The 23,003-nt window shown below is 46.8% G+C and overlaps 1 protein-coding gene across 3 annotated transcripts in view; it reads right to left on the minus strand.

Annotated features, from left to right (window-relative positions):
• The window catches only part of MICAL2 (microtubule associated monooxygenase, calponin and LIM domain containing 2), a 255,526-nt gene that overhangs the window by 180,180 nt on the left and 52,343 nt on the right, over positions 1–23,003 (minus strand). For all 3 annotated transcript variants that reach the window (XM_047776272.1, XM_047776271.1, XM_047776273.1), the window contains exon 3: positions 14,255–14,595. In XM_047776272.1, the coding sequence (XP_047632228.1) occupies positions 14,255–14,518 (264 nt within the window). In that variant the 5' untranslated portion in view covers positions 14,519–14,595. The remainder of the gene's footprint in view (positions 1–14,254; positions 14,596–23,003) is intronic.

Raw genomic sequence — 23,003 nt, forward strand, 5'->3', positions numbered from 1 at the left:
AACGTCATTCTGGGTAATCCCCTGGGGTAAATCTATAAGGGAAAGGACAAGAGGCTCCTACGGCACAAGAAGCTATCATAAATCCATGCCACCACACCTGTCGCTGAGCTCAGCGGCAGAAAAAAGGTCAGGGATGTGCTCTTTATGGAAAACCTTCCTGCCAAGAAAATATGAAAAGACGGGGAGAGTTTGGACCTGTCAATACGCAGGTTTACAATTCCTTGCAAAGGAGCATAACCTACACTCTCCCCTCACTCAAGGACCATGCCCTCAAGTATGGGCAGTGGAAACAGAGAGAAGGGGATAGATACGAATAAGACTGCAAGGGAAGGTGCAGCAGGACCCAACAACTGGGGGCAGAAAGCAGGTGGGAGCCAAGATCATGGTAGGGTTTCGAGGCTTCAGGATTTAGAGAAACAGAGGAAGCAAAGCAGTTTTCAGCAAGAAGATGGTGAATGTGGATTAAAGGTACCAAGGAGCATCCTGAAGATGGCCTTAAGGTACCTAAGTGGGGTCACAGGGCTCAAGAGGGAGATAAGGATCAGAGATGCAAGGCAGAGGGTCATCTTCACAGGGGAAGAGAAGGAGTGACGGCTGAGTATAGCTGAGATCTCCCTCACAAAGCACATCCAGCAGAAGCAAAGGGAGTCAGGGACATGTCCTTGGAAGACATGGAGTATGTACTGGGAAAACAGAGAAAGAGCAAGAAGATAACTTTAAAAAATGGATCCAAAAAGTTGCCTGCAAATCCAACAGGATAATTTCAAGAAGGAGAAGAGGTAATTAACAGATACTAATTACTGTATATGTTTATGTGCATTTTTTTCTTTTTCTTTTCTTCATCTTTTTTTTTTTTTGGATCACACCTGTGGCATACAGAAGTTCCCAGGCCAGGGATAAAACCCAAACCACAGCAGTAACTAGAGCCACAGCAATGCCAACACCAGATCCTTAACCCGCTGAGCCACCAGGGAACTCTTGCTTTATATGCATTTCCAATATAAGCTTCACTCAAGCCCTATGACATAACTATTATTATTATTCCTATCTCACAGGTGAACAAAGAGAGGCTCCAAGAGATAAGGTCACACTACATAGTAAGCAGTAGTACTTATATTCAAAGAGAGAATAAAAGTTAAAGCTGTTAAAATGGACTACATGAAAGGCCCTGCAATGTCTACTTACCTCCCAATCTCATCTCCCAAGCTTCCCCCCTGCTCACTTCCCTCCAGCCCCCTCATGGCTGCCCTGCTGCTTCTTCCAGCTGGCTGAGAGCTGTCTCACCTCAGGGCCTTTGCACCCGCTATCTTCTCTGACCAACCAGCTCTTGGCCAGCTGAATGCTTCTCACCTGGGGATCTCAGCTTAAAGGGTACCTCCCAGATACCCTGCCTAGAATCAACTCCCTTCCCCCATTCTCTCTATCATAATACCCTATTTACATCCTTCCGGGGACGATGTGATAAAATTCTCTTTGTGTGTTTCTGTTCTCCCTGGAAAGCTCCATGAGGGCAGGGGCCTTCTCTGCTGTCTTCCTCCTCCTCTCTGGTGCCCAGAGGACTGGCACTTAGCTAGTGGTCACTAACTGAGTAAAGAGTAAACGGATGAGTATCCTCTTCCTTGGGTAGTGTTAGGTGCTGTGGATATTTGGGAGGATTTTTTTCCTTCCGGGAGGACTTTCAATGGGAATGACCAGGTCTGCCCTCATCTGTGCAGCAAGGCTGGTCTCAGCCTGTCCCTGATCTGCTGGGCTGTGGCGAAAGAGCAAGAAGTTCTTCTAAAACATAAGGAACACAGGATGCAATCAATTCCTGAGGCCTGAGACAGCTCTAGTGACAGAGGGAGAGAGTCTGGTCCACCTTTCCTTTCTTCGTCTCCAAGGTTTCACAAGTCCTTGGGCGAGGAAGTCAGATCATGTGACTCTGCTCAACCACTTCCAGTGGCCAAACATCTCAGTCAGAGTAAAAGACAAAGTCCTTCTTGGGGTTCCAAGGCCGGCCCCATCTGGACTCCCCCGCCCTAACTCCCTTCCTGAGGGTCTTACCACCCCAGCCTGGGTCTTTCCAGCCACACTGGTCTCCCTGCTGTTGCAAAAATACACTGGGCACATTCGCTTGTCAGCATCTCCGCACCTGCTGCTGTCCCCTTTGTGCAGAATTCTCTTCTCTCTAAGAGCTACATGCTCATGCCTCACTTCCTTTGCATCTCTGCTCAAATGTCACCATCTCACAGAAGCCTTCCCAGTGCATCTGCTATAAAACAACCATCGCCCTCGCCTCGTACTTTCTCCCTAGCATTTATCACCATCCCCCACACGCACACGTACACACACTAAGTCTTCATATATTTATTTATTATCTGTCCTTCACTGAGAAGAATGTAAACTCCAAGAGGGCAGTGATTTTATCTGCTCTCTTTACTGCTGTATCCTTGATGCCTGGCATGTAGTTGATATTCCCAATGATTTTTTGAAGGAATTAACAATAAACTGTGAAACATTTAACACAGGGATGGCAATTTAAAAAATAAGAGTAAGTGGCAACAGTTTGGTGGCCCCTCCAAAAGTTAAACACAGAATTGCCATATAACTCAGCAATTCCACAACCAGGTATATGCCCCAAAGAACTGAAAACAGGAACTTGAACAGATAGTGTCTGTCATGTTTCACCGCAGCATTACTTACAAACATCAAAAGATAGAAACCATCCAAGGGTCCACAGAGGTGTGAATGGATAAACAAAATGTGATAGGTACATACAACAAAATATTATTCAGCCTTGGAGTTCCCGCTGTAGCACAGTGGGTTAAGAATCCAACTGGAGTGGCAGGTCCCTGCGGAGGTATAGATTCAATCCCCAGCCTGGCAAAGCGGGCTAAAGGATCCGGGGTTGCCACGGCTGTGGCATAGGTCACAGCTGTGGTTCGGATTCAGTCCCTGGCCTGGGAACTTCCATATGCCTCGGGTGCCGCCACTAAAATATATACATATATAGAATTCAGGCTTAAAAAGGACGGAAATTCTGACACATGCTGCAATGTGGTTGAATCTTGTGGACACCATGCGAAGTGGAATAATCCAGGCACAAAAGGACAAGTATGTATGAGTTCACTTGTAATAGGTAGCTAGAGTAGTTAAACTCAGAGACAGGAAGTAGGATGGTGGTTGGGGGAGGGCAGAGCTGGGGATTATTGTTTAATGGGGACAGAGTTTCAGTTTGGGATGATGAAAGAAGTTTGAGAGATGGATGGTGTGATGGTCACACCACAATGTGAATAGACATGGAACTATATAATGAAAATGGTTAAAATGGTACATTTTATGTTATGGGCATTTCGCCACAATTAAAAAAAATAAACCCCGGACTCAATGCAGGTACTGGAAAACGAAGTGTGACTAAAATAACTTGGACACATAAATCTACCTTTTGAACTGCAAATATTATAAAGTCTAAATACAGATTAAGTATTTCCAATTAAAATTAAGCATCCGAAATGAGATGTGCTAATAGAGTAAATATACACCAGATTTTGAAGTCCCAGCACAAAAATCTAAAAGATCCTGTTAACAACTTTTGTCATGATTACATGTTAAAATTTCTGGATAAACTGGATTAAACAAAACACATTATTAAAATGGGAAAAAAGAAAGGAAAGAAGCTCTGGTATTTGCTATCACTCGGCTGAACTTTGAAAACATTATGCTAAGTGAAATACGCCAGATACAATAAGACAAATGTTATATGATTCCACTTACATGAAATAGCTAGAATAGGAAAACAGAGAGAGATAGAAAGTAGATTAGAGGTTACTCGGGGTTAGGAAGAGTGGGGAATGGAGAGTTCTCTCTTCAGAGTACAGAGTTTCTTTTTGGGGCAGTGAAAACTTTTGAAAACAGAAAATGATGATGATTATACAACTTTGAGAATGTAATCAATGCCACTGAATTATACACTTAAAAATAGTTAAAATAGCACATTTTATGTTACACATTTTTTTTTCCTTTCCAGGGCCACATCTGCGGCACACGGAAGTTCCCAGGCTAGGGGTCAAATAGGAGCTGTAGCTGCCAGCCTTTGCCACAGCCACAGCAACGCCAGATCTGAGCCGTATCTGTGACCTACACCACAGCTTGCAGTAACACAAGATCCTTAACCCACTGAGCAAGGTCGGGGATCGAACCCATGTCCTCATGGATACTAATCAGGTTCTTAACCCACTGAGCCACAATGGGAACTCCAATGTTAAACATATTTTACCATGACAGAAGAGAGAGACATTAGGAATACCAGAGAGAAAAACAGAAACAGACAGAGTAGGGGGGTGCAAGGAAAAGAAGAGAGGATAAACTGGAAGAGATGACTTTTTTTTTTTTGCCTTTTAGAGACGCACCCGTGGCATATGAAGGTTCCCAGGCTAGGGATCAAATTGAAGCTACAGCTGCCGGCCTGCACCTCAGCTACAGCAACACTGGATCCGAGCCGCATCTGCGACCTACACCACAGCTCATGGCAACACCAGATCCTTAACCCACTGAGCGAGGCCAGGGATCGAACCCACGACCTCATGGTTCCTAGTCAGATTCGTTTCCCTTGCGCCATAACGGGAACTCTGGAAGAGATGACTTTCTTCAAGCCGGGAGAGTAATGCACAGCGGCGTGGTAAATGTTCTATTAACTAGAAGGGGTTAAGGAAATTTCCCTGGACTTCTACAGATTTGGACACAAAAGAATTTGCCCAGGTATGTTCCTCAGATTCAGACAGCTCTCCCTGGAGAAAAGATCTGAGAATAAAAATCTTCCCACTGCTGTGATAGCTTGCCACCCTATATTTATATCCCCTAAGACCACGATGCATAAGAGGAGGCGTGGGTTATGCCAGGTGTTGGTGAAATATGTTCCAGACAGCTGAAAGCTCTGAGTAGGCTCTGAAGTTAGAACATATTTGCATTTTCTTCCCAAGAAGCTGCATAGAAGTTTAAGGTAAGTAGTTTTCATGTCATATAATATAGAAAATAATTTATGCATATACTATTAAATTTACAGCTTACTTCCATTAAGTATACATGTCTATTACTATATATGCCCTATAGTTCACTATCTGTATAGTTCACTATGTTAAACATGTTATAGAAAGAGCTGGAAGCTCACACTCAACCATCCTACATCAGTTGAGGTCTGTGTGGTGGCCTCCCATCCTTTTCTTCTGCAAAACTCATTTGGTGAAAGGCCAAGTAAGAAAAGACTCAACTGCTTGAAACCATGGGCATTTTGTTCTCTTGCACACAGTTTGACTTTTTCTACCCAATCCTGCTTTCCTCTGCCATTCCTTTCACAAGTATTGGCAGTTAAGGAGCATCTTGTACTCCAAACACATAAGCATCTGCTCTTAAAGAACCTAGCATGTGGCAAAATATGTACTACTCCTTAGGCATCATTCTAGATGTTGAAAAATCAGCAAAAACTATATAGATAAGAATTCCTGCCCCCATGATGCTTATATTTTAATGGAATTTCTGGAAACACTTTTGTCCATATGATAAAGTAATGTATGTAGCTAAAATGGCCACCTCTACCTTCTTTCTGCTTCAAAAGCAGATGTGATGGCTGGAGCTACAGCAGCCACCTGGTAACTACAAGTTGGCAAGTCTGAGGAAAAGAGTGGAGCTGAACTATCTAATTCAACAGCCCTTCATCACATGTGGCTATTGAGCATTTCAAATGTGGCTAGTATGAATTGAGATGAGTTATAAAACACACACAGGATTTCAGAGACTTAATACACACACATATAAAGAATGCAAAATACCTCCATAGTAATTTTTTACATTGACTACATGTGAAAATTACATAGTAATTTTTTACATTGACTACATGTGTTATTATAAACACAAATATATGTAATCAAATACATATGTTAAATAAAATATATTATTAAAATCAGTTTCACCATTTCTTTGTACTTTTTTAAATGTGGCTACTAGAAAATTTTAAATTACTTATGTGGCTCATGCTATATTTCTATTGGGCAGATTGGCCCAGAGAAAATAGCCACTGAATTTCCAGTCACCATCTCTCTTCTGCTGTCTGTTTTAATAAGCCCTTATTTGTTTAAGTCTCTGCAGTTGGTTTTTCAGCTACCTGCAGCAAAGTGTAATCCTTTCTGATGCAGAGGGGAGAACAACCTAAGTGCTGGACTCAGTGAATTGCCAAGGACCTGGACTGTGGCAGGAAGGCTGAATTCAGCCTGCTACCCCACCCAACTGATAGGAGGCAGACAGATATATTCCCACTAAGTGGGAAAAATCCCCTGCCATAGAATATACTCACTTCCAGGATATTTTTTATTATGAGAAAAAGCAAAGCTGAATAAGAGCTTCCAATGAAGAGGAAGGAGGGAAGCCAAGGGACACCTTCCAGTCTGGGAAGCAGAGCATGAAACCACTTCATGGTTTCCTTTTGCCCTGCCCAGCGATTCACATTAATTTGGATAATCCTGGCCAGAGATCCCTAAGGCCTTGTAGAACCCTGGGTGGGCCAGGATCTGTGAGAAGGTTTTCTTTTTTTTGCCAAGAAAAAGAGGGCCCAGCCCTTCAGCCTAGCAGGGCGACTGGCCAATTTCCCTGTCCCTCTTAAGAGGTCCACAAACAGCCAGATGCTAGGTCAAGGTGCAGACAAGGCTGTGGTCATTATCCCATAGCACAGGGAGAGGATGCTTAGGGAGCAAGACTCACATGCAAATCTGGACAAATGCTTGGATAAGAAAATTAGGGATTGGCTGGTTCTGGCTTCTGTCAACCCACTATCAAGGCTTGGAAATACCTGGACTCACCCAGGATAGTTCCAAAAAGAAGAACTACATATGTTAATAGTATGCTTTTTGTACAGCTCCAGAAAGAAGCCTCTTGAGCTACACAGTTCATTCATTCAGTCCCTGAGCACCAAGTGGTGCCAAATCCTGTGCTGGGTGCTTCGGACCCAAGGATGAGCCAGGCATGCTCCCTGCCCTGGGAGCTCACAGTGAGTGAGAAAGGGGCCAAAAAAAGCAATCAGTGAGGGACACTGATGGGCAAGACAGTAGTAGGACCAGAGTCTGGGAGCCCAGAGGGGAACCAAACCCAGGTGGGGATGAAACAAGAGAAGGAGGAAGTAGAAAGGAGCTCAGGGCAGGCTTCCTGGAGGAGGTGACACTAGTTTCAACTGAATCATAAAAAGAATGAATTAGGAGTTCCCATCGTGGCACAGTGGTTAACGAATCCAACTAGGAACCATGAGGTTGTGGGTTTGATCCCTGGCCTTGCTCAGTGGGTTAAGGATCCAGTGTTGCCGTGAGCTGTGGTGTAGGTCACAGACGCGGCTCAGATCCCGAGTTGCTGTGGCTCTGGCGTAGGCTGGCAGCTACAGCTCCAATTAGACCCCTAGCCTGGGAACCTCCATATGCTGCGGGAGCGGCCCAAGAAATGGCAAAAAGACAATAAAGAGAGGAAGGAAGGAAGGAAGGAAGGAAGGAAGGAAGGAAGGAAGGAAGGAAGGAAGGAAGAATTAGCTGGGCCAGGAAGGAGCCCCTGTTCAGTGCAAAGAGTACAAATCTTCCATGGATCAGGGCCCTAAAAAGTCTTACGTTTTGATGAAATTTTGAAGAGGAAGGCTTACACTTGTATTTGTTTTTCTTTTGAAAAACATTCACCTCTTACGGAGAAAGCAACCTTCTTAATGAAACCAGGTATGTGAAGCGATAAAGCACTACGCAAATGTTAGGTGGTAACAGTAATGAAAATGTTGCAGTTGTGATGGTTGTTATGAGGGTGGCAGCAACCCCCTACTGCCTTGCTACCAGACTTCTCTTCACTTAGTGGCCCCATTCAAGGCTCCAGGACTCAGAGGATGTCCATCCCCCGGCCCACACAGCTAAGCCGAGGAAACCCAAGTAGGCCACATACTGCCGTGGTAGTTCCCTTTTGAAGCGGGGCTCTTGTCACCTCCTGCACTCTTGGTGGGAGTGTCTAGACCTCCATGGACGAGAATTTAACAATGCCTATAACACTGTCAATGCACCGCACACACCCTTGGACTCTGAAGTTCTCACAACCCATCCCGTAGACCCACTTTCATGGACACACAAAGTACATATGAGGAAATGTACCACAGCATGGTTTAAAACAGCAATAGACTGGAAACAAACTAGGCAGTTAAACAGATTGTCATGAAGGCATAAAATGGGAAGCCATAAAAAGCCACAGAAAGAATAAAAAGGTTAGATTCCCCACCTACTGATATAAAACCATCTCAAGATATGTTTTGGAGTAGGGAAAAAAAGGTACACGACAAATATGTAAAAATGTTTTCCATTAAATAAAAGGGGATGCACACATTCATATGTTTGCACACACACATACATGTGCACACACACACGCACGCACGCGCGCGTGCATGCACACGTAGACTTTCAGAAGGGCACGTAGGAGATGGTACAGTGGTTGCCTTTAGGGAGGAGAGCTGGGAGCCTGAGGAAAAGCACTTCTTTTCACAGTGTGTTTTCTTGCCCCGCTTGAATTTTTTTTTTTTTTCATCATAAGCATACATTTCTTTTTTAATTAAAGAAAACAAATCCGTTTTTTCTCAAAAAGACAAAGGAATCTTTATGCACAAATGTATTTGTCAAACAAACCACAGTGAACCCGGATTAACCACTTCTGGTGAAGACCGCCAAAAGCGAACTTTTTCATCCCAGTTTAATATTGTTGGGAATTGCATTTCTTCAAGCTCACGTTCAATGCATGCACTCAGGCAAACCCCACACACTCCGTGTGGAGCTTCGGGGACGAGTGGCGTAAATCACACGATCCATCAGGTAGTCTAGGCTTGCAAACATGCCTGGTACAGCGATGCCCATGTCCACCGCCAGGTAAGTGGACCGATCCAGAGTTCACGGAAGCTTTTTGTTCAACGAGTACAAAAGTTCACATGGCAGGGACCATCTTCTGCTCGACTGGTTATGCCTGCAACGGCCCGTGTTAGGCAAAGTGGTGCTAGACATTTTCCAGCTAGTGCAGTAGAGCCTGGCTTCCCCTGGTGGGTGATTTCAGAGGTGGGGAATGCCAGATAGGTTTATCTAAGCTAGGAGATAGTGGGCTTCCACCCTCCCTCCTGCTCTGCTGTGCTCTGCCTGCAGAGCTCAGGAACCACCCAATGAATTGGGCCACAAGCATCCCCAGGGCCTGAGTTCCCCACCACTGGCGAGCAGGTGCAGACACAAAGACAGATGAAGGTCACATTCAGAAGTGAAAGGTGTGGAGTGACCCTGCTGGATGTTCACAAAATAAAGACATTTCCTTCTCCCAAGATAACCCCAGAGATTCATGAGACAAGCTGGCCCTGTTGCCGCTGATGACAAGAGTCTGTGAGTCATTTCCTGCAAGAGTGATTTTATGGCAATGATGTACAAATGCCTTCTGGTCTGAACTGGTTACCTGTGATGATTGAGCCAGGCCTGGGAGGGTGAGAGAAAGAACCCAGGATTGGGAGGCAGGGCCTCATTCTCAATGGTCCTCCAGGTCCTCCGTTTGACGAGGGATGCTCTCCTCATGGTCTGACCCCAAGAGGCCTTTCTGGTCTCCTGTCATTCATCCATTCTGCTCTCTCCAGACCCCATGTTCTCCTCTTCCCTCTCCCCACATGCACCTTCATTCCCATTACATGAGCAACGCTCTCTTCCCAAAATATGTTTCTCTGCCTTATGGTCCCTCTAGCTCTTCCTTCAGCAAAGCAAGGAAAACTCCTAGTCATCTGCCAAGCCCCAAATCACACCTCCTCTTCCAGGAAGCATTCCCAGACTACCCCAGTCACACTTGGTCACTTGCTCTTCTATACGCTTGCAAAACAGTGTCACCAACTCTCTCAGAAAGCTTAGGATATTAATAGTAATAGCTAAACATTTACTCATCACTTCTTATGTCATAGGCAGCATTTTAAACTCTTTGCAAAAATGATTTAATGCTCACAATAACTCCATGCAGGAAGTACCATTGCTATCCTCATTTTACAGAAACTGCTAGTGAGGATCAGGAACTTAGACAACCTGCCCAAGGCCACAGAGGTATTAAGTGGCTGACTGGTGCCTGGGTAGTTACCAAGCACATGGTAACTAATCAATTATCATAAATGACTCAGTGAATAAATATAGAAATAATGATGTTTTTTGTCTCCTCTATAGAAAGCTCAAGTGAGAACCACTACTTATTAATCTTTCGAACCACCTTCCTTGTCAAACACCTACTCAGGGGCAGGGGCAGAAATGCCTAATGAATGAATGAACAAAACTCTCTATGAGCAAACCAATAAAAACGAAGTCCAAATTCTAGCAATGCCACCCACTAGCTTCATCCCAATAGTTTCAGCTGCCTGGGTTTGGGCTCCCTGTTTGTCATCTGTCAAAAGCAGGGATTGTACCCAACCTTCTTTCGAGTTCCTTCTAATATTAAAGGCTCATATAAAATAAATCATCAGACTCCATGACTTTGTGATGATGGTAATTCCCATGCCAAATTATGTATTGCAATTCCTCTGGGGCTGTTTTCCTCAGAAACGTTACCCAATTGGATGTGGCATTTGATCTGGGTGGTACTCAAATTGAGAACCAACATCCGTCCTGAAAGAGTTTCTTTGGCTTGCTCCTCGGTTCACTCCTTCCTTATCCAAACAGATCACACCCAGGGAGAAAATTATGAAGTGCCTGGCAAAACCCTCATAAATAATAATCAGTAATTAACAACAAGTTCAAGTTAGGTGATGCAACTGGCACCTAGGCCACTGCCCTAGGGACCTGACAGGTCCTTCTCCCTGCTCCCTAGCACCTGTACCAGAGGCTGTCCTCTCCAAAGAGATCCTGGTCAATCTGCCTCTATCATCACCCCCCCACACACACACACACCCCACTTGCATGAAGGGAGCAGGCAGAGTCTAACACCTGGTAGGGGCTGATAAATGCTTATGAAACACTGAGATCCAGATTGACTCTAGCTGGTCCTGAGATGCATCCACATCAGTGAAAAGGTGGGAGTTCTGGCCGAATTTCATTCACCCCACTCTACCTGTGGCTAAGCAGGAGTTTGGCTATATGCCTGGTGCCTGACACACCTGTGTTTCACGGCTTAGCATTAATGATCAACCCTGTGCACACTGATGCCCAGCAGTACCTGTGTGGCTAATGCTTGGCATAAACTACTACACCAAAGGATACCCAGGCAAGGTGTGTGAGCAAGAGAGTGTCTGTTCATGTCGGGTCAGAGGGAAGACCAAGTCTGTGCTTGGCTTGACTCGTAACAAGGAGTAAAAGTGCTAGGCTCTCAGACAGAGCATGAATCGTCCATATGACTCCTGTACCATAACCAGAATGCAAAAAGCAGTCACCTGTCATGTAGAAATACCTGCTATTTGTCTGTCTCCTACCTCCACGTCCCCAGGGACCTGCTCCTCCCTCAAGTCAATCATATGAAGCTTTTTCTTTTGTTTTTGTTTTTTGGTCTTTTTAAGGCCACACCCACAGCATATGGACGTTTCAGGCTAGGGGTTGAATCGGAGCTATAGCTGCCAGCCTACACCACAGCCATAGCAACGAGGGATCTGAGCCACATCTGCAACCTACACCACAGCTCACAGCAACGCCCAGGTCCTTAACCCACTGAGTGAGGCCAGGGATCAAACCCGAGTCCTCATGGATACTAGTCAGGTTCATTAACCACTGAGCCACGACAGGAACTCCCACATGATGCTTTTTTTTTTTTTTTTAATGTGATGCTTTTTAAAAGAGCTGCAAATCCGAGTCAGTTCCTCTGGCTTTGGCCACAATAACTGGCCCAGAAGTGAGCCAGTCACACTCCTTCCCTGAGACTTTTTTCCATATTGATAAGGAAGAGAAAGATTCTCATTCTATAAAGATACAAAATAGAGGCTAACGACATGGAAAAAAACCTGTTTGCAGGAAGGAAGAATGGAGCCAAGACAGAGAAAAACACTCAAGAAAGAGATGGAAGGAGAAAGGATAGGAATGACTCTGAGTGTCTGGACCTTCTTGTTTATATGAGTTAATCATTTCCCTGTTCTGTTTAGGTTAGTTCGAGTTTCTGAAATGTGCAGCTAAAGCAGCCTAGCACAGTCACAACCATACACAGAGGGCATTTTCAAATGCATCATCTACTCTGCAGGCTCTAGGTCGTTTTCATGACATTTGAAATGTCTTTTGTTTCTTCTCCCAAAAAAGGATGTAAAAGTGCCTTGGCAAGAACTGCTCTTACTCAGCATCACTAATGAAAGACATTAAGTCCTTTCCCTTTGTATTTTAGGCATCAATGAAGACCTGCCAACCACAGGATATCGGGACTCTTCCACTTCAAGCCATCAAAGCTTATAAAATAGACAGGCCACGGCAACTGCTAGTGATTTTTGAAAGGACATCTTCATGGTGGTCAACCCTCCATTCCATCCCTCTGACTTCGGATCATCAAGAGCATCCCACAACAGCTGGAAACTGTTGGGTGTAGGGGGAGAGGCATTTTCCGGTAAAATTAGAGAAAAGTTTCCTTGAGAAAACATATTGTAACCCAGCTACCTGACTTCTATGGGAACTTTTCAAAGAAAACTACCATATAGTATGACTGAAGAGGGTGATGCTTTGAAAGCTGAAAGCTCCCCTCTCCTGGAACTCTGAAGAGCTGCCCAGAGAACCATGAACCGTGAAGTTATAACAACTAAGAAAGGAGATGCTGGGCAGGGCTGGCACCTAGGATACTGGCTCCACCCCCCCTCACCTTTTTTCTTCTCTAAAGCTTCCATCTCCTCTGTGTAAGGCTGATGCTTGGCAGGTGACGGGAAGGCCCTTCCTGGATGGCTAGTATGCTCTGGGATAAAGCAGTTGGGCTATTTTGGCCTGATTGAATGCTTTCCTATGCCCCATGCAGTCCTGTGTGACCCAGGCTCAAAGGAGCTTGGCAGCTGTCTCCCGGGGGGGGGGGGGGGGCGAGGGAAAGCAGCCGGCTGTATCCCACGGTGCACTCAACAGCTCTGCATCACCAAAACAAAAACACAACAGCCCTGATTGCTATGGAGAGTTCAATCCTCTTGTCTAGGATTGGCACCGACTAGAATTCCAAGGGCTCTGGCTGAGCTGCCTCCTGTGAGGTCTAAATACAGCACGCTCTCTTTTAACCTAAACACACAGCCTGGACCAGTGCCAGGGCTGACAGCCCCCAGGGTCTAGCTGGGAAGTCTTGACTTCTGGCTGCCCATCTGGTGATGGGCAATGCAGCGCTCACAGAGATGTGATGCGCTGGGCGGCCCCTCCTTCACTGATGTCGCCTAGGGCCATACAATGGGGGGAAGGACCCATTTGTGGACAGTTAACTACAAGTGTGATCCTGAGCAGAGGAAGGGGATGGGGAGGTAGAGAATGAGGAGGTGTGAAGAAGAGAGAGAGAGGAAAAGGCAGTCAAGCCCAAAGACCTACTTCTTAGCCAATTAAACTCAGGGGATCCTTCTAAAATGTTTGCTCCCAGGGGAACACAACTCTAATTATGCCTCTACAGGGAATTCAGGGCATCAGCCTTAGAATCAGAGAGATCCAGGCTGCCTTCTTGTTGTGTGACCTTGAACAAGGTAATTGACTTCTCAACTGCCATATTTACTTTTTTTAATTAGAGTATGGTCGATTTTCAGTGTTGTGTCAATTTCTTATGTACAGCAAAATGACCCAGTCATACATGTATATACATTCCTTTTCTTATATTATCTTCCATCATGGTCTATCCCAAGAGCCTGGATATAGCTGTCTGTGCTATACCATAGGACCTCACTGCAGGTTCTGTATTTCTTAAATGACCCAAAGGACGACCGTGCTCTTCGGTGACACCAGGTACAGAATGTGCCTCACCCAGAGAAGTTGCTCGGCCAGTGGTAGCTGCTAGAAGAAGGAATGGTAGCAGAAATAGAAGAAACAGGATAACATCAAGCATGCCTTCATTTTCTCTGCCTTGGAGAGGACACAGAAGACTTGCTGAGGCCATCCTGATAAGATAGAAGCCACAACCAGGATAAGCTGTGCCTAGACAGACGAAGGCAACCTTCAGCTGAGCCACACAATAAAACACACCCACGCCTACTCAGAACTGCAGATGGGCCCCATGGCAACACGTCCTAAGCTCCCAGCCAGCCAACCCCCAGGCCCCCACCAGGGGTCAGACGCATCCATGCAGGAGTTCCCCTTACCTTGGTGTTCATACACGACTTCCCTCGCTTATACTCTTTGTGGGACCCACGCTTGTCCAGTTTGTACCACAGGGCCTTGGCCTTCCAGGTGGTCACTTTGGACTTGAGCTTGGAATAAAAGTTTCTGTGGTCCAGAGGGTCTAGGTCCAGGTGCCGGGTGAGGATGTTGAAGGCCTGGAGGGTGCCTTTGCATGTGGACGCCTGCACGAAGTTCTCGAAAACCTGCCCGGCCTGGGTCTGCTTCTCGTCCTCGTTTTCCCCCATGTTTTAGGAGCCACGTAGAGCAGCGATGGGGAGAGGAGGGAGGAGGAAACCATGAAGTACCTGGAGAGACGTCACACCTGCAAAGGGAGGTGGAGGTGGAGGTGAGCTCCGTGGATGAGAGCACAGAGAGGAATCATAAAAATACAATTGCTTGTAGGTCCTAACACACGAAACATAACACTGAATAGTAAACATACATGATCTATAGGAAATACATAATCATACCTTGAAACCTGGCAATGCTGCCTTGCCGGCAACCTCTCCCTAGCATCCACTTCCCTGGCCAACTGCAAAGAACTACCGATTGCCAAAGATACACCCTGGCTGAGCTGATGCCAATGTTACCTGGTCAATCTTGCTATGAGCCAGATGGCCCTGGAAGCTGTAACTAGCAAAAGGAAAACAAACACAAAACAGACAGTCACATTAGACTTAGCACAGTTGAAAACCTGTAATTCTTAGTGCCATAAATTAGTTGACTAATGTTTTTTCTTGTTTCATTTTGCTTTGTTTTGTTGCTTTTTTAGGGCTGCCTCCCGGCATATGGAGGTTCCCAGGCTAGGGGTGGAATCGGAGCTGTAGCCAGTGGCCTATGCCAGAGCCACAGCCACGCTGGATCTGAGCCCTGTCTGCAACCTACACCACAGTTCATGGCAACTCCGGATCCTTAACCCACTGAGCGAGGCCAGGGAGCGTCCTCATGGATACTAGTCAGATTCATTTCCCCTGAGCCATGATGGGAACTCATGTTGAACTGACTAATGCTAATGTAACCTAAGCACACGACATGAGTGCACAGCCCCTCAAACTCAAATCATGACCATCAACCCACCCCCTCTTAGACTTCAAACTTTCCTCTTTTGTTAGTTACCAGAGGGCGGGTCTTTCCCCTATACAAACAACAAATGGCCACCTCTCAAAGCTCCCCTCCATTCTTAGCATCGGCTGGAAGGACAGCGTCCACTTCAATCAGACATACAGAAAGACAGAGAGACACGTGGGTTTCCACCTGAGACGCAAAAGGAGTCTGTGCTTTGTAAGCCAAGCTGGGAACTATTTGGAACAAGTGCTTAGGCTTGAAGGAAGGAAAAATGCCATGGAAGTTCATTCACATCACAAAAATAGCTTGCCTGGGTTTTGGCCATCGTCCTTTCTCTCTGCACCACTCTAACATCAGGCATTTCTTAGGAAAGTAATTTACGTTTCAAAGGAACAGAAATAAATTAGAGATAATTTTCCAAAGCACTAGCTCTTTTTCCAAAATCCAAAGATAGTGCAAGAAGACAAGTGTGGAGGAGCTGGGGCTTGCCCAGCAGTTAGGAGGGCTCGGGGGGCAGCAGGGGGGGTGTCTGCAAACAAGAGGATAGAGCGCACCAAGCTCCCCCAGACGGAGGCCTGGCAGCAGCAGGTCGGCAAACAGAAAGGCTCTCAGGCTGGGCAGCTTCCCACTCTCCAGACGGAAATATTATTGTGGGCACATTTGGATTGTGGGCTGGTCTTTTAAAACTAAAAGCAGAGGATGGTGTTTATCTTCTTCCTTAATCCTTTAATTATTCACTCAGCAACAACTACTGGTGCCTTAGCAAGGGCCACACATCACCCTAGGTGTGAGGACACAGAGACAGGGCCTAGTGAGAAAGGCAGGCCCATAAAGAGTTGATTATAAGAGGGAGTTCCCTTCGTGGCTCGGCAGTAAATGAACCCGACTAGGATCCATGAAGATGCAGGTTTGATCCCTGGCCTCACTCAGTGGGTTAAGGATCCGGCGTTGCCTTGAGCTGTGGTGTAGGTTGCAGACGCAGCTCAGATTCCGAGTTGCTGTGGCTGTGGTGTAGGCTGCTGGCTACAGCTCCGATTGGACTCCTAGCCTGGGAACTTAAAGGTGCAGCCTTAAAAAGCAAAACACACACATACACACCAAAAAAATGGTTTGGCCTTAAAAAGCAAGCAAACAAACAAAAACACCAAAAAACAAAAACAAAACAAAAAATAAAAACACACACACATAAAACAAAAGAAAACAAAACAAAACGGTTTGGCCTTAAAAAACAAAAACCAACCAACCAAAAAAAAGTTGATTACAAGAGCGCAGGCCAGTGTTTGTAAAAATGAACACAGCACATGGAAGCCCAGAGAAGGTGTTCAACAGAGCCTGGAGGAGTCCTGAGGAGCCACAGGAGGAAAATGCTCAAATGCTATAATTTTAGGAAGGAGTTGGATGTCACTAGAAGACTGGGGGATGGATCATATGAAGGCATGAGTCTGGGGAGACCTAGCACAGCTGCAGAATGGCAGCACATTCAAGGCACTGGGAGCTCAGGACACATGACAAGATAGAGTGGAGGCGTCTGGGGCTCAGGCTTCTCCAGCGGGTGGTGGGCTACAGGAGACAGAGCATCGGGATGAGATACGTCTTTGGGAAGATGAGATGGCAGAGGTGGAGTGGAGAAGGAAGCAGCTAGGGGGCTGCCCAGGCACCATGAGGAAAGAAGCTGGGAGAGCCGGGGGAGAGAAAAGCACACATGTATGTTATGTGGCAACCTGGCTGGGTACCACCTGTGAGGGGCAGCCCGCTGGGGGCAGACACCGGATACCCACATGCTGATGGGTGAGGTGGCACAGGCTACAGTATAGGGCCCCTCCCTCCCACCCATCTTTCCCCAAGAGCTTCCAACCAGGCTCAGCTGGAGGGAAAATAGTACATTCCCTGCTTCCAGCCCAGCCAAGTCCACTCTGCAGCCAGGCCTCCATCCTCCATGAGAACTTACCTGGCTGCTCGGGTGTCCTCAACTCAACAAATTCAGCCAGCTTGGAAAGCTGGCTCTCTGTTCTGCTTGGCATCAAAAGACAGATTCCCTCACATAGGATCAGTCGGCTTCCTTCATGTCTGCAGCGCTCACGTTGGCATCACTCACATAAACACTGCCTCCTACTGTGTCTCAACATTCCCCATGTGCAGGGCTCACCACCCAGAGAGCATAAACAGAGAACAAGACTCATTTGCTTTTCAGAGCCTATTAACATCCTCAAGCTTTGTCCATCTTTGGAACCACTTTTGTGCCTGGGGTTGAACAAGGGATGCGGTAGCAGACTCACAACTGCAAAGCTGCCTGAGTTCTACTGGAAAGCTGCAGCCCTTTCTGAGGATGGGCAGGTGGTACAGAGAAAACCACAGGCTTTGGGGTTCTTGAAGCCCATGTCCAAAGCTCAGCTTGGCCCCTTGCTACCTGCCTGGCCTCATGCAAGCCCCGTAAGCTCTGAGCCTCAGCTGCTTCCTCTGTAAGAGATGTACAGTAATCAGCCCCTTGCAAAATTGCTGTGGAGGATGCGATACATGGGTGATGGCAGAGCCTGGCCCTGAAAAGCCCTGGGCAGATGTGGAAATGTATCCCCTGGGGCAGACTTGAATCTGGCCATCACCTGGGGCAGACTTGAATCTGGGGGACACACCAGATTGAGAAAGAATTTTGTGAAAACAATTCTCCAAGTCAATTCCTCCTTGTCTAAAATGGTGAACTGTTTCGAGGTATCGAGCCAGACTTGACTCCCAGAGAAGAATTTATAAACTGGAAGAACCTGTCGCCTCCCAACCCCAGCTGCCTCCCCTCCTTCCCCCAAAGAAAAATGCACAACTTAATTTTAGGGCTCTAAGGGGAAGAGCCGAAGTGGTGCTGAGGGCACTGGGTGGGCGTGAGAGCTCCAGGAACTAGCTCTTATCTGGAGTGAGATACGAGAGGTGGAGGGAGATGGCTAGACAGGAGAAGATAAGCCCTGCCTGGGACTGTGCCCGGCAGCCTGTACCAGGCTCAGCCCTGCCTCCTGCATCTGAAGGGTCTAGTCTCAACGTTTAAGTTTAAGTCAGCAGACCTTAGAAATGACTGACGCCCATGCAGAGTAGGTTTCCTCACAAAAGAGCATCAGAATATTTAGAGGCTGGCAAACCCGGGTGTGAATCTGGTCTCACACCTTCGCTGGTTGTTTGACACTAGGCACGTGATCTAGGCTATCTCAACCTGTTTTCGCATCTGTTAAGTGGGGATACAAATACTCAAATCATAGGGTGATAAGGAATAAACTCAATCATGTGTGGGGATGTATTTAGCACCTGGTGACGACAGCAGTCATTATTATTCGCCAAATGGCTCAAAAAGAAGAGAAAAAGCAACATAATTGATGAGCCTTAGTACTAGCTTCCCAGCTCAAGGAATTATATATACTTTAAAATTAGAGGCCACGGGCTTTTAATACAGAAGATCTGGCTTCAGACCCACTTCTTAGTTGTGTAGCCTTAGACAACTCACTCAACTTCTGACTTTTTAAGTTCCCCATATAGAAGGCGGAGAACTTCGGAGTTCCTGTTGTGGCACAGTGGAAACAAATCTGACTAATAACCATAAGGTTGTGGGTTTGATCTCTGACCTCGATCAGTGGGTTAAGGATTTGGCGTTGCCCTGAGATGTGGTGTAGGTCGCAGACACGGCTCGGATCCCTCGTTGATGTGGCTCTGGCGTAGGCCAGTGGCTACAGCTCCGTTTAGATACCTAGCCTGGGAACCTCCATATGCTGCAGGAGCAGCCCTAAAAAGCAAGAAAAAAAAATTTGGAAAAAAAAAAAAAGGAAAGTGGGGAACCTCATACAAGGAAGTTACTCAAACTGAAATGAAATAATGAACTGAAAACATCCATGGTACAAGGTGGTTTTGTGAATGAACTAGAAATGTTGACTTAGAAGGACTCCGTGAGTCTGAGCTTCCAGAAACTAGAGGAGTGTAATATTTTGTGGGAGGCACCTCTTTCCCCAGAAGAAGGTCAAGGTTTGGTTAAATCAGAGGATCCTGGGTAATAGCTCTTGTTAGCCTTTCTTGTCAACCACCACCCAGATGTTGCCTTTTTGGAGTTTGATACGAAATATAAATAAACCTAACTACCCAGAAATATGAAAGGTTTCTGCATTTTCTGGGAAGAAACAAGATGTGAGGCTTTAGTTTCCAAGAATAGCCTTGAAGCAATTTGGTTTTTGCCAACCAGAGTCCCTTATTTGTGGTTCTGCCGATGTGACTTCATGAGTCACAAAGCAATTCTATTCCCCTGCCTCTGGCTGCTACATATTAAAACTCAGGGCCCTAGAGTGCCAGCACTGTTAATGGCTCAGCCCATAATATCTGGGAGACAAGTTCAAGGTTTATGCAGAGGCCCCAAGTAGCTCCCAAACTGAGAGGTGAGCCTCCTGGCCCAAGAGTTGCCAATGCACTCCCATTTGTGACGCCCATACTTCTGCCTTCCCTGGGGGCCTCATCACCTGCCAGATGGCATCAAAGAGTGTGACCAGGCAGTGGATAAAAGACAGAGTTCTATAAGCAGGAGGGCTGGGAGGAATCCTGAGTAGAACCGTCTCTCAAAGCAACAGGAGGGAAGCACAGCCCTCAACTCCACCCTCAAGGTTCACAGACAAGACCTGTTTCAAAGAAAATGCAAGGTAAAAACCAGACTCTCATTAATGCCACTGCCAAGACCCCACTCAAATTCATCATCTCCCAGGTTTTGCTCCCCAAGGGGCCATGGGGCAGGACCCAGTTTCCTCAGGAGTAGAAATGGGGGTCTTCACCCCTGTGCACCCACTAAAAGCCCCCAGGTCTCCGTCATGCACATCGGAGACCCTCATGGCTACTTGGATCCAACATCGGAGATGAGGCAGTAACCAGCCAGGGCCAAGGCACCAGGAAATGCCTCCTGTACATGCTGTACCTCTGCAGAGCCCAGCACGGGCAGAACACCTGGTTCACAGGTGATGTGTATAGACGCTATCTTCTCACCTGGCCCAGGGAGGCCTGGCTTTCCATCTACCAGGACATGTGACACCAACTTGAACCTAAAGGGGCAACTCCCAGGGTTGGAAAGGGACTGAAAGGGCCCCCTTGTCCTGCTTATAGCCTCCGTCCAGCCAGGAGTCCCCAGCCTTTCCTTGGTCACTTCCCTGAGTGGAGTGCCCACTGCCTCCCTGGGTTGCCTGTCCCACCCTTGTCTCCTCTGACTGGAAGACAGCCTCAGGGAGGTTGATACCTCGTAGTTGGTCTCTAAGATCAGTGTTGTCTCTCCAACAGCTTCTCACCAATCCTGGTTTTAAACCTTGAGATCATCCACAGGAAGTCAAAGCCCCTTTCCATGCAGGCTGAACACACACACACAGTCCTTTTCTTTTTTTCTTTTTCTTTTTCTTTTTTTCTTTTTTTTAGGGCCACACCCATAGCATATGGAAGTTCCCAGGCTAAGCATCCAATCAGAGCTATAGCTGCCGCCCTATACCATAGCCACAGCAACGCAGAATCCGAACCGCCTCTGCAACCTACGCCACAGCTCACGGCAATGCTGTATACTTAACCCACTGAGCAGGCCAGGGCTCGAACCTGCATCCTCATGGATCCTAGTAGGATTCTTTAATGCTGAGCCACAATGGGAACTCCACACACGCAATGAGTCCCTACTAGGAAGGCTAATGGAAACGTATCTAAGAGATGTACTGTGAAAGCCTGACAAGTGCCCAGCCTGCAGGAGGGCCTGGACACTGCCTTCTGTCTCCACTGCCCCACTGGAGGAGTGCTCAGGAAAGAGACTCCAGGTCCACTGCAGGCCCTGGCCTTCTCTGCTCTTCCTCCTCTGAGAGCCCAAGGTCATGTGGTCTTGGCTTTTTTTTTTTTTTTTTAAAGGCCGCACCTGTGGCATATGGAAGTTCCCAGGCTAGGGATTCAATAAGAGCTGCAGCTGCTGGCCTACACCACAGTCATAGCAACGTAGGATCCGAGCTGCATCTGTGACCTACACCACAGCTCGCGGCAATGCCAGATCTTTAACCCACTGAGCGAGGCCAGGAAATGAACCAGCATCCTCATGGACACTAGTCAGGTTCTTAACTCACTGAGCCACAATGGGAACTCCTGGTCTTGCCTTTCTGACCCCAGCCCTCTCCTCACTCTTTATCAATAGTGAGTTGACTCCACTGCTCTGGCATGAAATGACCTCACACATCGCCACTTCATCACCTCTGTCTATTTTCTTGGGGAATCACTCATAGTGACAGATCCCAGGATCACCTGAGGTTGAATCCCCCATCCTCACCCCATGAGTCACAGTCACAGTACCAGGAAGGAGGCCAATGTCATCAGAGGCCCACGGAAAGCCAGGCTCTTACACCTGCATTATTCTAAGGAGTCCTCACAAGTCTGTGGGGTAGAGTGATGTTCTCGTGCTTTCTTCCTTCCTCACCCTCTCCCTCTCTTTCTTCCTTTTTTTTTTTTCCGCTATTTTAGGGCCTCACCCTTGGTATATGAAGGTTTTTGAAATTACCTTTTTCCCTCCACCAAAGTCCTTGCTTCTTACAGAGTAGAAACAGAAAGGGAGGGAAAGAGGAGTTCCCTTCGTGGCTCAGTGGTTAAGGAACCCAACTAGGAACCATGAGATTGTGGGTTCAATTCCTGGACTTGCTCAGTGGGTTAGGGATCCGGCATTGCCATGAGCTGTGGTGTAGGTTGCAGACCCAGCTCTGATCCCTCATTGCTGTGGCTGTGGTGTAGGCCGGCAGCTGTAGCTCCAATCCAACCTCAAGCCTGGGCATGTAGAGACAGAGCCTCATCAGAACAGTGACAGCCGCACTGCTGGGCTGCTTGGCTGCTCCCAGGATGCCGACCCCGGCCCCTGATCCTTTACATCCACAGCCTCATGTCACCACCCTTGTTTGACAGAAGTGAAGGCAGTTTCACAGCCTCCGGTCACCTCTGTATGCCAAGGTACCAAGTGAGCCTGCTGTCAAATGAGCCCAGCTCCATTTCACTTCAAAATGCGTGCTTTTAGCCACCAATGGATATGAGCCGTGTCGAAGGAAATAATACAACCTGCCTTTTCTGCAGCTGCTGTGTAAATGTTAATGGGTTAGGTTCTATAGTCTCTGAAGTTCTTTCAGGCTCCGAGAGCCTGCAAACGTCAAGAGCAGGGTGTGGCTTCATAAGTTATGGTGCAACCGAACAATAAAGTATTAGGCAGTCCTTTAAAAATAAGACTTACAAGAACATTTAATCCTCGGGGAAATGCTTATGCCCTAAATCAGAGTGAAAAGAGCGGGATGCAAATTCAGGTACTCGATATGCTTTCAATTCCTTAGAGGAATAGTGAGGAGAAATGAAACAAACCAAATGTGAACAGCGCTCGTGTGTGTGACAGTATTTCAGATGATTTATTTTTAGCTCTACAGTTTTCTGTATTTCCCAGATTTTCTACAGGAAGCACGCACAGCTTTATAACTCTCTCCTATATATGCTTTCTAAGTCCTGGGGTCTTCTCCCGCTGATGAAACCAGCTGGGTCTCAGGTACCTTCTCTTCCTCAGGCCTGTGCAGCTCCAGCCACACTAGCAGTGTCATTTTTCTCCAGGAAAGAAAGGGCCATCCTGTAAGAAGCCCTGACACTGTTCATTTAAGGAACTGGCTCACATTCCAT

The sequence above is a fragment of the Phacochoerus africanus genome, chromosome 4, assembly GCF_016906955.1.
Source record: "Phacochoerus africanus isolate WHEZ1 chromosome 4, ROS_Pafr_v1, whole genome shotgun sequence".
Lineage (NCBI taxonomy): Eukaryota > Metazoa > Chordata > Mammalia > Artiodactyla > Suidae > Phacochoerus > Phacochoerus africanus.